Source organism: Sapajus apella, unplaced genomic scaffold (genome assembly GCF_009761245.1).
Source record: "Sapajus apella isolate SASKATOON/1434 unplaced genomic scaffold, GSC_monkey_1.0 scaffold33, whole genome shotgun sequence".
NCBI classification, from domain to species: domain Eukaryota; kingdom Metazoa; phylum Chordata; class Mammalia; order Primates; family Cebidae; genus Sapajus; species Sapajus apella.
Genome location: NW_022436973.1, coordinates 7,817,242 through 7,831,445, shown reverse-complemented (window position 1 = coordinate 7,831,445; position 14,204 = coordinate 7,817,242). Strand labels below are relative to the sequence as shown.

Below are 14,204 nucleotides of genomic sequence, written 5' to 3'. Positions count from 1 at the left end.
ATGCAGCCCCTAGAGCATAAGCTCTGTAAACTACAGCTTGTGGGCCAAATCCAGCCTGCTGCCCATTTCTGAAAATCGAGTTTTATTGGAATACAGCCATGCATTGTCTGTGGCTGCATCGCTGCTATGGCCCACAAAGCCTAAGTACTTACTACAGGAAAAGTTTGCTGGCCTTTGCTCCAGAGGCCTGAGAGGCTGGCCCTGCCTCTTCTGTCCCAGGAGCACTTCTTTGCACTCAGGGCTGCCCTAGCTGTGCCCTCCTCAGCCAGGGGTTCTCTTCCCATGGTTACTGTCCCCTCATATACCCTTACAGGCACTGGCCACCTCTGAAGAAAGGCAGCTCTGCTTCAGTCACAGAGCCAAGCCAAGCCCTGATTTCTTATTTGCACCTTGGCAGGTGGAGCGAGAACGGAAGAAGCTGAAGAAGGAGGCCATGCGTGCGGCCCAGGCAGGGTCCATGGAGATCAGCAAGGCCACGGCTTCTCCACCCACACAGCAGGTTTACTCATTTTCCTCTACTGCAGCAATAGAGAGCCCAACCCCAGCCACCAGAAACAGCCCTCCTCATTGCATATCACAGGCTGACAGCACTTCACTGATCCAGAGAGCCCCTCCTGACTGCCCCATGAGAAGGAGGCCCAACATTGGAGTGGCATCAGGGCTAGTGACCCTGCTTTCTAAGGGACTTAGATCTGTACACTCCCAGACCAGTGCCACAGGCTGGCCCAGGAGCGGGACTCATGGGGCTTTGCTCAGGATCCCTGGTGTTTGGGGGTTGTATGGCGCTTGTCAGCTCCTGGTAAGCCTAGGAACTTGATCACAGCTTGATATCTTAGACCTTTCTACAGTGTTGAGTTTACAGGCTTAGGGGTCCATGGTCTTCCCTGGAGCCAGTGTCCCTTTTTTGGGTAAAGGGCTTGAGGAAGACTCCCCATACCAGCACTCTTTTAGGTGAGGTATCCCCACCTTGCAGCCTGGCAGGGAGGCACTGTTTATAGGTGGCTGAGCACTAGCTCTCTATCTCCTGTCCTTTAATGAAAGTTCTCAAGTGCAGGCACCGTGTCTTCCTCTCTGCATCCTTAGCTCACACCCCAGGGCTACCACAAAGCCGATACATGGTGTACTTCTGTTAAATGAAAACATGCCTCAAAGAAGCAAATGCGATCCAGGCCTTTTGGATGATTTGTGTCAGGTCTCCATGGGCATTGCCCCTTGTGCTGGTGTGGGGCCTCTCCTTGCCCCAGGGCCTGCTGCCCCGTAGAGGTCCAGTCTGAGTTCAGATGCTTCTGGCCCATAGCCTTTGCCCAGACCCCCAGGATTGTGAAGAGGTTCTGCAAGGAAACTTGCAGAAACCCCAGAGTGAGAAGGCCTATTCCAACAAAAGTGCTGTTTGTCTTCTTTAGGATGGAAGAAGAGGACAGAAGAACTCAGATGCCAAGTATGTGGCCGAACTGCAGAAAGAGGTATGTTCTGGGTTTTCTAAGCCCATATTCCCTCCCTTGTACTCAGGCCCTTTGTACACCTCCAGCAGGGAGAGGGGAAGTTCCTGCCTTCAGACAACCTCAGTCTCCATGGGAGGCAAGAAGAGTCCCAGTCCCAACCCTATCTCTCATATGCCTAAGGGTGGGAGTGGGGAAGAAAGCCTGATCTTCCAGATCCATACTTAGCAAGGGAAAGGAGAAGGAAGAGGGCTGAGGAGCAGGCAGAAGATTCTAGGAGGACAGGCGGGAGCAAGTGGAGCCATCCTGGCCTCCCTGCCCTCAGAGGTGCCCTCGCAGGCAAGACTGTTGCCAGAGCCCCACGCACAGGAGCCAGGCAGCAGCACAGGCTCCAGGCCACACAGCTCAGCTTGAGCTGCCACTTGCAGAGAAGTGACTTGAAGAGCCTTCCTGCCTCTTAGGCCTCACTTAAAAGTCCACTCTCCCTTTCAAGGCCCAGGAGTCATAAGAAGTGTTACCTTTTTATTTCTGAGCCTATTTCAGAAACCAGTAGTCGCTACTGGCAGGACCTGACTCTGTAGCTAGACCTAAACTATTACTTTGAATTCTATTAAACTCAGAATGCTTTTCTATTCTATTAAAAAGTCAGAGCTGGGGCACAGTAGCTCACACCTGAAATCCCAGCACTTTGGGAGGCCAAGGCAGGCGGTTTACCTGAGATCAGGAGTTTGAGACCAGCCTAGCCAACATGGTGAAACCCTGTCTCTACTGAAAATACAAAATTTAGCCAGGTGTGGTGGTTCACACCTGTAATCCTAGCTACTCAGGAGGCTGACACACAAGAATCGCTTGAACCTGGGGACAGAGGTTGCAGTGAGCCAAGATTGCACCACTGCACTCTAGCCTGGGTGACAGAGCAAGACTCCATCTCAAAAAAAAGAAAGAAAGAAAAAAGTTAGTTAGTGGTTATACATGGGTATATATTGTTATCAGCCTTATCAAAATGTACATTTAAAATCTGGGCATTTTTCACCACATGTAAATTATCTTTCAATGAAGTTGATGAATAGCTTTGTTATTGTCAAACTCCCTATTTGAGTCACATGTGCAGCCAGGATTGAGAATTACTGGATTCTATCATTCCTAAGGGCCCTTCCCCTAAGCTCTCTAAAGCCTGTTTCTGAGATCCGTGTATGTGGTAGAGTTGATTCAGATGCTCAGACAACAAGCGTCACGGGAACAGAGCAGGAAGAGCTGTAACAACTTGAGGGGCCTCAGCTGCTCTCCCTCTTGGTTTTCCTGCCCACCAGGTGGCCCTGCTGCGAGCTCGGCTGACTCTGGAGTGGAAGCAGAAGCAGGAATACATCGCCCGCTCAGTACAGACCAGCCGTGAGCTAGCAGGCCTGCACCACAGCCTCTCACACTCACTTCTCGCCGTGGCCCAGGCCCCTGAGGCCACAGTCCTGGAGGCAGAGACCCGCAGGCTGGATGAGTCCCTGACTCAAAGTCTTACATCTCCAGGGCCAGTCCTGCTACACCCCAGCCCCAGCACTACCCAAGCCACCTCCAGGTAGCAGCCGCAGCCAGGACCACACAGACAAAAGACTGTACCGTGGTTATGGCCCCTCTGCACACCTACACATTTGCCAAAGGAAAAGCTGGCTCTGTTAGGCACCTAGGAGCCCCAGGTCAGCTGGTGTTCCCAGAAAGAAGGAAACCTGCAACACTGTGAGGGTCCCACCTCACCTGGGAATGAGGCAAATTGCATTTGCTTGCTACGTACAGAATCACCCAGAGGAGTGCCTTGCCCTGGCTGAGGGACACCTACTGCCTCTCGTCTAGAATTTATTTTCCTAGCACTTCACCACCTCCTTCAACTTCCCCCTCAGTAATAAACCCTGGGGTCTTTGCATTCATTTTCTGCTGCTGTCTCCACTTGTGCAGCTGGGCATCAGCAGCACTTCAAGGGAGTTGATGAGGGAAGACCTTGCCAGAGATTCCTGTCGAGGTAGTATGTGTTTATTGTACACCATTCTCTGTTACAGGGGAGAGTTTCAGAAAACACACAAGACAAAGCCCCTGCCCACAGAGAGCCCACAGTCCAGTTGGTGAGAACAGACTAATACACATTTATGAGTCAGAGGCAATTCTTGTACTGACTAGAACTGTAGGAATTCCAGGGGCTGAAGAAGGGAGGCAGGAACTGGCCCTTGAAGGATGGAGTGGAGTCGGGGGTGTTGCCAAGCACACAGTGAGAAGACTGGTATGTCTGTGGCAGGGGGTTGGGGCTGAGCTTGGGTGGGTTGAGAGGGGAGATTATGGAGGGTTAAAAGAAGTTCTAGGGCCTCAAAAACAGCGTTGACCTTCAGCTAAAGTCAGAATCTCTGAGTTCGGAAGCTCCACATGGCCTCATTCCTCTTCTATTCTGGGTAGATGTCCTTGAGGTATCCCATCCTGGGCACACCGGCTGGAACTGACCTGGTCCCCTGTAGTCCAACCATGTATCAAGGCAATCAGGAGGTTGGACCATGGTGGAATTCCTCACTCATGAACTGGTCCTAGTGGAGGCTGCACGGAACTCGGCTCACAGGCCTAAGACCTATTGCTGGCACCCTCCTTAAAGCCTAAAGATTGTTTTATTTTTTAGAGACAGGGTTTTGTGCTGTCTTCCAAGCTGGAGTGCAGTGGCACAATCACATCTCATTACAGCCTGAAACTCCTGGGCTCAAATGATCCTCCCACCTCAGCCTCTCAGAGCACTGGAATTATAGGTGTGAGCCACCATGCCCAACCAGAACAGTTTTCTTTAAAGAAGCAGCCCATTACCTTCCTCTGGCACTCCCACCATAATCTGGAATTCCTCTTCACTAAGCCTGGGGATGGAACTGAGACCTAGCTAAGAATGTTGGGGGTATGAGAGCAATACCCACTCAACCAGACCTGATTAGGGGCTCAGCCCCATTAAGTCTCGTTACACCACACAAAGTGGAAATGGTGTTTACAGCGGCTAGACCTTTGTTCCAGAAACCCACACGTGCAGCTCAGCAACAGATGCATAGTGAAAACTTCCAAAACCCTAGAAATGGATCTGGGGACCCAGAAATGCTATCCTGGTTTCTATTTCCAGTCAGATACCCTGTAGCTTAAAATCCTTACCTGGCCTCTAGGCCACTTCTATACTTGGAGTTGTTGAGGACAAACAAGACTTCTCTTGGTTGTTCACTTGTCAGGTCCTCCAGCCCTGGTTCTCAGGCTCGGACTGACAGTGGGGCCCAGTTTTTTACCTTGGTGTTTCTTCTCAGCATCATTTTCTGTAGGTCACAAGCCAGGGCCTCAGGCCCAGCATACCTTCTGAGCGTCAGAGAGGTTCCAGCAAATGAAAGACATCTTAGAGGCTGCCAAGCAGGGCCTTTATTCAGGACTAGACTAACCTGCATTTGCTCTTCTTTCCATCCAACCCTCAGGGGCCCCCCAACTCCATTACAGACCTCAGCCTAGGGTTTCCCCTCCCAACCAGATATTCAGAGCAGGGTTTGCCTTCAAGTGTAGACTGTGCTCTTGCCCTTACACTCGTGCTTCTGGACGATCTTCCACTCTGGCTTTTTTTTTTTTTTTTTTTTCTTCTAGACAGTCGTTCTGTTGCCAGGCTGGAGTGCAGTGACGTGATCTTGGCTCACTGCAACTTCCGACTCCCAAGTTCAAGCGATTCTCTTGCCTCAGCCTCCCAAGTAGCTGGGACTACAGGCACACACCACCACACCCAGCCAAATTTTGTATTTTTAGTAGAGACGGGGTTTCACCATGTTGGCCAGGATGGTCTCAATCTTTTGACTTCATGATCCTCCCACCTTGGCCTCCCAATGTGATGGTATTACAGGCATGAGCCACCACGCCCCTCCACTCTGGCTTTCTAAGTACACTTTCCTTGTCCAGTAGCAGGATCACCTCTGGAGTGTCCCACCAGTAATGGTGATAACTGCTTTCTTTTTTGGGTGAGGGTAGGGGGATACAGAGTCTTATTCTGTCACCTGGGCTGGAGTGCAATGGCGCAATCTCGGTTCACTGCAACCTCTGCTCCTGGGTTCAAGCAATTCTCCTGCCTCAGCCTCCTAAGTAGCTGGGATTACAGGTGTGCACCACCACACCTGGCTAATTTTTCTATTTTTAGTTGAGACGGGGTTTCACCATGTTGGTCAGGCTGGTCTCAAACTCCTGACCTCAGGTGATCTGCCCATCTCAGCCTCCCAAAGTACTGGGGTTTCAGGTGTGAGCCGCCGCACCTAGCCGACAACTGCTGTTTTTATCAGCTCCAGATCCAAAGAAACCTGAAGTGGAGAACATGAAGGAAGGAATACGTGTCATCCAGGGGGAGACCCAACTTTGCCTAAGGGAATGAGACCAGAGCTTCCATTCCTGACCTTGTCACATTTAGCAGGGCATAACCAGAGTTGTGAGTCAAGCAAATGGGAGGATCTATGCCGGAAGTGAAGGTTAGAGCTCAGCCACAGAGGTTATCTTCTGCAGAAAACTTTCCTCCTTACTAATCTTATCTGCTTTGATAGAAGCTGGTACTGGCTGGAAGGGCCTGAAACCAGAAGGGGACAAGAGTTGTCAGAGGCTGGCAATGTTCTTGTTCCCAGGGAGTGCTGGGGTCTGGCAGGTGCTGCCCCTGTTCTCTCAAGGAGCCTGCATGCTTTGTATGTCAGAGTGGTGACCATCACCTCCCAACCCAATGACCTTTGCTCCTCTGCTTCCCACATGGGACTGCCAGCACCCTGAAGACAGAAAAGCCGCCTGATGTGAATGTACCCATTAAAGAAGGAGAAGCTGGTATATGTTGGGATAGGGAGGGTGGGGAGTGTACAGTTACAGGCTGCACAGGGAGGGCAAGATCAGTGTTGATACCAGAGTGCCAATGGCTGGCTGTGCCAGGCCTGGGGCCCCCACCAGTCATACCGCCTGACAAAACCATTGCAGTCCACACTAGGTGTTCAGGCTTCAATGACAGCCACAGCACATGGGTGTTCTCATGCAGGCCGTGAGTATTCCGGGTGCTTTAAGTGCAGGGAGGTTCCGTTGCTCACAATATTCTCAAAGCCCAGAACAGACCCTTGTTCATTCTACAGAGATAGGAAGGCACTGGGGCTCAGATTGGTGCTGCTCCCCACCCTTACCCTCCTGCCCCCACCTGAGCACAGTGTGGTTCTCAGTGATGGTTATCCTATATCCCAAATACACATGGCACAGGACTGGCAGAGTCAGATCTCGGGGTCTAGCTGTGGACTGGGGATCGATTAGGGTAGCTTCTTGACCAGCTGGAATTGGGGTAGGTGTCCTGGCATTGGTGCCTATGGAGAACACAGGCTGCTTATCACACCCCTAGTTCCAGTACCAAGGAAAGGCTGGACCCATTGCAGCTGGAGGCCCAACAGAGGAAGGGGTCAAGGAAAGGATGCAGCCCGAAGCCCAGGACTGAGCATCCACCAGCCTCTGGAGATAGGGTGGTCTCCAGTTGCATCAGGACTTCAGGGCCCATCCAAAGCGCTGATTAAAACAGGCAGACACACCCTGCTGGTGAAGGCAGGCCTTGCAGATGCAGGGCTGAATTGAGCAGCCACAGAACCTCTGGAGCTCTTGGGCTAGCAGCAGGACTTCTAGAAGTACCTCGGGAATGGGAAGCCCCAGCCACAAAAGCAGCAAGCTGACCTCAGGCCTGAGGCTTTGCCTGCAGGCCTCAGCCCATGGGACAGATCTCTGGTTGTCTTAGTTTGGCCTTGGGGCAGATGACACCTTCAGCTGTCCACCATGCAATACCTCACCTCCTGCCTTCTGACCCACTACCCTGCAGAGTGGGGGAATGGGGACAGGGGACAGGGGCAGGAAGGAGGAAGGAAGAAGCAAAGAGCTGCCAGTGTGCTCCAAACCAAGAGACCCCTCCACGTGATTCTGGGCACAACTGAGGAGGGGTGCAAGCTCAACTCTGCTCACCAAACTTAAGAAGCAGGCAAGGGAGGAGGAGGGGCAAAAACATGGGGTCCTGAGGCCTTTTTACCCCCTCTACCCTGCTGGAGATGAGTATGAGAGGTGAGGCTGCTTTGGACTGTGCTCCTGGCTAGCTGATCTCACGCAATTCATTTTATCAGTAGTCTGGTCACAGGATAGACACTCTGATCTCTTAGCCTTTCGTTACCAATGGTACCAGCTCTACATATGCCCTTACAGGGCCTGAACCTTGGCTCAGGTAGGCAGGTTTGGAGGTAAAGTATTGAATGGGTCAGGGGTCGGAGGAAAGATGCGTCTATGCCAAGGCTGTGTGATATGTCATCTGAGAGAGTGGGTACCCCCTATTCTCAGCACATGGCCATTTATTTAGAGGCAGGGAGGCGGATGAGAATTTGTATTCAAATGTGATTCTTTCTTAATTACTACTAGACGTTCAGATGAAGGAATCAGGGAAGGCTGTTATTCGGTGCCAGACTAATAATCCATACATTGCCCCTTCACCTCCTGTCTTAGTTTCCTAGCAAAACCTCCTCTGTCCGTGAACATTCCAGCCCTGCAGGTCAGATTGCTGGCCAAGAGTAGTCTCACACTGTAGCTGACTGATAACCTTGGCCTCTGCTGTTGCATGTGGTTTGATGATTTATGCTGGAGCCTCTGGCTGTAACACTCTTTCCTGTATAAGGGTCCTTCTCTGAAGTTTGTCTGCCCAACTCCAAATAAAGGAACCTGGTGAATGAGATAGGCTAGCTGCTGCTCCTGCCCCAGCTCTTCAGTCATTTGGGCAAATGCTGATTAAACAAAGCTCCACAAGGAGCTCTGAAAAGGAGCTCACCTCTAGGCACACAGAACCTGGACACAGATAAACGTTTGCAGAATGACCTGGATGTTCAGAAGAGACCCACTGGCTGCTCTCGATGAGGCCAGGGAAAGAGTCAAACAGAGCATATTGGACAAAAAGAGGGCTTCAGGGCTCTTTGAAGTGTTTGTCAAGCCAATTGGATGCACGGGATTTATAGAGTCGAGGGGTACATCCAGGAGCAATGGCAGGTGTATCAGTTCATTCAGGTTAGGCCTCCGAGCAAACAGCAGAAACATCAGCCACAGGCGAGCATAAGCTCAAACCCCCCCATTGAAGGCTACATTCTTGTCACACAGAGCAAAGCACATGGCAAGTGGCACACTAACTCAGACACCAGGCACTGGGAAAAGTGGGCAGTCACGGTCACATCCCCCTGCCCTGTTGGCCTCCATCCCCTCCTCAGCTGTCCACAGCATACCTCCTTCCAACGCTGTAGTTTTTGCTTCCCTCTGGACTTAGTCAGTCCTCAAGGGTGCCCTTCTAAAGGCTGGGCTGGAGGCTAAGGGCAGAGGTGCTGTTCAGTGTGTCCTGTGGCCTCCCTGGGGTTAATGAAGGGGTTGATGCCCAATAGAGTCCTTCACCTTGGCATTCAGCCCAGGGCCCAGCTGTCAAGGGAAGGCTTGGCAATCAAGGGTGATGGAGATAAGAATGAAAAGGGGCACCAACCTGTGCCAAGGCTGGCATGGTGTATATGAGAGGAGAGCTGCCTATTCATAGCATAGGGTTGTCAAGCTGGAGGCAGAGAGAAAAAAGGAAGAGCTTTTTGGTTCCTCTTGAGGGTAGAATCTATAGGAAAACTTTGTAATAGGGGTAAAAATAAATTTCCCATCTATCCAAACTTTATTTGGTAGACTTTCTTGTCATCTATTTAAAATGAAACAAGTGCATGCAAGTGGTTAAGAAATTTTAGCTAGGCATGGTGGTGCATGCCTGTAGTCCCAACTACCTGGGGGGCTGAGGCAGGAGGATCACTTGAACCTGGAAGTTCAAGGCTGCAGTGAGCTGAGATTGTACCACTGTATTCCAGCATGAGTGATAAAGTGAGACCCTGTCTCAAAAAAAAAAAAAATTAAAGAAATTAAATAGTGCCAGGCTTGGGGGCTCACACCTGTAATCCCAGCACTTTGGGAGGCCCAGGCAGGCAGATTGCTTGGGCCCCGGAGTTTAAGACCACCCTGAGCAAAAAAAATATAAAAATTAGCTCAATGTGATATTGTGCCTGTAGTCCCAGCTACTCAGGAGGCTGAGGTGGGAGGATCACCTGAGCCCAGGGAGGTCGAGGTTACAGTGAGCCACGATCATGCCACTGCACTCACTCCAGCCTAGGTGACAGAGCAAGACTCTGTCAAAAAATTAGAAAAAGGAAATTAAACCAAAAAAAAGACAGCAATTTCCCAACCCATTCTTCTCAAACCTCTCTTCAGAGGCAGCCAGTTTTTTTTTTTTTTTTTTTTTTTTTAACTATGTTTTTCTAGTGGCTCACTTTATTCCTCTAAAATAGTAACTTGTCTATGTGGTGCCGTAACGGTTCAGTATCTGGACACGATGCTGCACTACCTACACCTTTGGGAATTCTTGGATCCTGACTCAGCTACCTCATTCCTAGACACCTGGTGCACCATAGTGTGTCAGGGACATGGGTAAATGTGCTTTAGGTTTGTGTGGGATATTTTTGTGTGCATTTTGTTAGGTTGTGTGTGTAGTTGAGCACCCAAGGGGTAGAATGTGGTGGATCTTTGTTTTAGATACACCACAACTGGAAACTCGTTTACTGAGGCTATTCGGTTACCCTAAACTACTGTTTCTACCAAAAAGGCAGGATAAATGCTCCCCCAACACACACCTTTAATTACCAATTTTCAGGGTAAGGGGTTGAGGTAATAGGCACCTCCAGTTTTCCCTTTCTTTTTGAGTATTATTATGAGCTCAAAGCTTTTTATATATTCACTATGATTCAATCATGACAGTTGCTAATTTTGGTGCTCAAATTGCCCCAAATCTAATGTCCAAGTTTTCTTTGTACTTTTCTTATCTAGGCCTAGGATCTTTTAGTGAAAAAAAGTATTTAGAAGACAAAATCAGGCCAGGCGTGGTGGCTCACCCCTGTAATCCTAGCACTTTGGGAAGCTGAGGCAGGTGGACCGCCTGAGCTCAAGGCTTCAATACCAGCCTGGGCAACATGGTGAAACTGCACCTCTATTAAAACACAAAAAATTAGCCAGGCATGGTAGCGTGTGCATGTAGTCTCAGCTATTGGGAAGGCTGAGGCAGGAGAATTGCTTGAACCTGGGAGGGAGAGGTTGCAGTGAGCCGAGATTGTGCCACTGCACTCCAGCCTGGATGACAAAGCAAGATTCCATCTCCAAAAAAAAAAAAAGAAAACAAAATCTGGGTTACAGGATTGATCATTGCTAATGGGGTGTTATGGCTATTCAGATGACAGAGGTAAAAAATGTACTTTGTAAATTGTTGGTTCCACGAGGTTGTGATTGTACAGCAGTGTGAATCTACTTATTGCCACTGAACTTTATTGCCATTGATAACTTTTAAATGGTAAATTTTATGTATATTTTGTCACAATAAAAACATTGAAAATTTAGTTTATAATATTTCCACTTTGAATTTACTGTCACAGAGTCTTTACCTGTCCGATTTTGTATTTTGTTTCTTTTTTATTTTTTTGAGAAGAAGTCTCACTGTGTTGCTCAGGCTGGAGCGCAGTGGTATGATCTCAGCTCATTGCAACCTCCGCCTCCCAGACTCAAGTGCTTCTCCTACCTCAGCCTCCTGAGTGGCTGTGATTACAGGTGCCCACCACCATGCCTGGCTAATTTTTGTATTTTTAGTAGAATTTCACCATATTGGCCAAGCCGGTCTCAAACTCCTGACCTCAAGTGATCTGCCTGCCTAGACCTCCTGAAGTACTGGGATTACAGGCATGAGCCACCATGCCCGGCGTGTATTTAGTTTCTAATGTTAATATAGGTAGTTACTGATGGCCGGGCATGGTGGCACACACCTATAATCCCAGCACTTTGAGAGGCCAAGGCAGGCAGATCACAAAGTCAGGAGTTCAAGACCAGCCTGGCCAACATAGTAAAACCCCATCTCTACTAAACATGCAAAACTTAGCTGGGCATAGTGGCAGGTGCCTGTGGTCTCAGCTACTTGGGAGGCTGAGGCAGGAGAACCACTTGAACCCAGGAGGCAGAGGTTGCAGTGAGCCAAGATTGTGCCATCTAGCCTGGGTGACCGACCGAGACTCTGTCTCAAAAAAAAAAAACCAAACTGTAGTTATTGACTCCATTCAAGACCGGCCTGAGCAATATAGTGAGACCTCATCTCTACAAAAAATTTTAAAAATTAGCCAAGAGTGGTGACATGCGCCTATAGTCCCAGCCATTCAGGAGGCTGATGTCGGAGGATCGCTTGAGCCTGGGAGCCAGAGGTAGCACTGAGCTGTGATCATGCCACTGCCTTCTGTTGTGGGTGACAGAGTGATACCCTGTCTCTAAATAATAATAATAATAATACCAACACTATAATAAAAACACTGAGTGAAGTTTTAAATTTCTTTGTAGTTCTTTTTGTCCACAGAGACTATCCTACAAAGGATATACAATTAGTGTGTTGAGTTAAAGGAACTTGAAATAATTCTTTCTCTGCTGTTTATATTATCAATTAAATATACAGTTAGGTCAATTTGATGTGTTTTCAACTTCAGGGTTTGCTTTTTTCTCATTTTCATTTAATTTTACTTTTTGATAAGATACAGCATAAGAGAGTCACATGGTGATAAGACAGAATCAATAATAGGATGTAGCCCTTTAATGCCACCAGAAATCCAGAGAGAGAAATAAGCCAGGGTTTTATTCAGTACCAGAGTGATCTCCATCCAGGGTCTGCTTGAAGCCCCAGTCCCTCTCTGACACCATGAGATTCCCTTGGCTACCTGTCAGCCTCCTGGGGACTCCCGTGGAAACATCTCAGCTGTAGACAGCAATCTTCCTCTCGCACTGCAGCTTCAAGATGATCTGGTATTCCGCTGGGAAATTTTGCATGGTGTTCTCAAACCAGTATTTACCATCCCAGTAATGGGACCACCTTTTGCAATTGTCTGCCCCAAAACCAAACAAGGATACCTGGGAGATGGCATAAGACAAGAGATGGTGGTGGGGTAGCAGGCTGGATCCTGCTGTGTCCCCATGCACATGGATCATGCCTTCAGCACCACTCACTCAACCCCTAATGTGCCAGGCTTCCTCTTGGAGCTGGGAGGAGAGTGGAGTTCACCTTCTCCAGGGAAGACAGACTCTAAATACTCATAGTGACCCCAGAGCCCAGAAAAGAGAGCATCAACTAGTTGATGGGAAGAGAGGATTGCCCTGGGAGACAAGGGAAGGACATTCCAGGCAGAGGGAGCAGGGTGTGAGAAGGTTTGGGGCAACTGGTGTGTCTGGGGAACCCCAAGAAGCCCAGTGTGGGAGTCTGAGAGACAGGAGAGAGGTCAGATCATGCAGGGTGTTGGAAGCCAGACAGAAAATTTGAGATTTAATGGGAAGTCCCTGGGAAGACAGAAACGTTGAGTGGCAGAGGAGTGAATGTGAGTTGCAGGAGGTATCTTACCTGGTCACAGGTATGCAAGGCATAAAACAGAGCCACAAGCCCCAAGAACAGATACTGACCGTAGTTCTCCATCCAACTTTCCTGGATATACCTGAGGAAGCAGAGGCTGATCACCAGCACCTAGGAAGATAGAGAAGCAGGCTGACCTGAAGCCTGTCCCGTGGCTACTCACTGTCATGGTGTCCTGCCACTTTCCCCTTTCCTTCCTGGGGCCCTCACCTTACCTTTGCTGTGTTTGGTTCCACCAGGAACCTGGACCATCTGAAATCCAAAAAGAAATCGAGGTTTGGGAGTATTTCAGAGTCATCTGACAAACAGCATTCAAGCTTAAGTAAGCCTTGGGGGTGCCCCAGTATCCAGCCAGGGTCTCTTTGGAGTCGCCTCTGTCACTCCCTACGGTAACCTCCCTCCTGACATACCCAGGGTTTCTTTGCTTCCACATGCTTGTCTGTTTATGCAGTATACTTATGAACCACTCCAGACCAGATGAAGTCAATGGAACCAGCAGCAGTTGTGTACCAGGGTCCTGAGGGCTGGCAGTCCCAGGGTACATAATACGCATGGTGGTCCTGTTCCCCACATCTGCCTCAAAGCATTGGACAGGGGCCTGGTTCATCCTGAAAAGGAAGGAAGGATGGTCATTTAGAGGAGGAAGAGGCTTCAGCTTGGCCTTAGTCTCCACCCCCCACCCTGCACCCACCTGAGGACCATGTCATGTTGGTTAATCCTGAAGCCGAGGCCAGAGCCCCGTAGAGACCTTGAATTTCCCACCACTGCACAGATCCAGCAGTTGGACACCACATGGCCCAGTAGACATGGGGGAGGTACTTTAATGAGCTGCTGCTGCTTATTCTCAGCCTCCTTCTCTGACTTGACTCCCTCAAGTCCTTAGAAGCATAGGACGGAGGAATTTAGAGGCCTAACCCTGGGGCCATGATGGAGAGATGGCTAGGACCTAGGGTTGGGGCAGAGACTGGACAAAGACCAACTTTGTGCACTGGCCAGCCACAGTATCAAAGCATCATTGGACACGGGATCTTGTGGCCTCTGTAGGAGTTCAACAGTGCTGTCGAAGCATCTGTCAAACCAGTCAGACTCGCCAGGCATATGGAGGCAGGCAGAGCACATCTGGACCTCAGATGAGTAGTTGCATTTTCTGGAAAAGTTGCTGGGACAGTGGCAGATTCCCGGGTGTATTTTGGCCATATTACAGAGGTTGTTCTGGCTGGAGTGCTGGTGTAGGAAGGAGGTGATCAGCCACAATGAAAACACATAGT

At 49.5% G+C, this 14,204-nt stretch overlaps 1 protein-coding gene across 9 annotated transcripts in view; it reads left to right on the top strand.

Moving 5' to 3' along the window:
* CEP250 (centrosomal protein 250) overlaps positions 1 to 3,355 on the top strand; it is a 57,551-nt gene extending 54,196 nt beyond the window's left edge. For 8 of the 9 annotated variants that reach the window (XM_032295134.1, XM_032295133.1, XM_032295142.1 and 5 more), the window contains 3 exons: positions 398 to 499; positions 1,404 to 1,463; positions 2,750 to 3,355. In XM_032295134.1, the coding sequence (XP_032151025.1) occupies positions 398 to 499; positions 1,404 to 1,463; positions 2,750 to 3,013 (426 nt within the window). In that variant the 3' untranslated portion in view covers positions 3,014 to 3,355. Of the gene's footprint in view, positions 1 to 397; positions 500 to 1,403; positions 1,464 to 2,749 lie in introns of those variants that run through there. The other variant, XR_004274091.1, reaches the window with a different exon arrangement.
* The last annotated feature ends 10,849 nt before the right edge of the window (positions 3,356 to 14,204 follow it).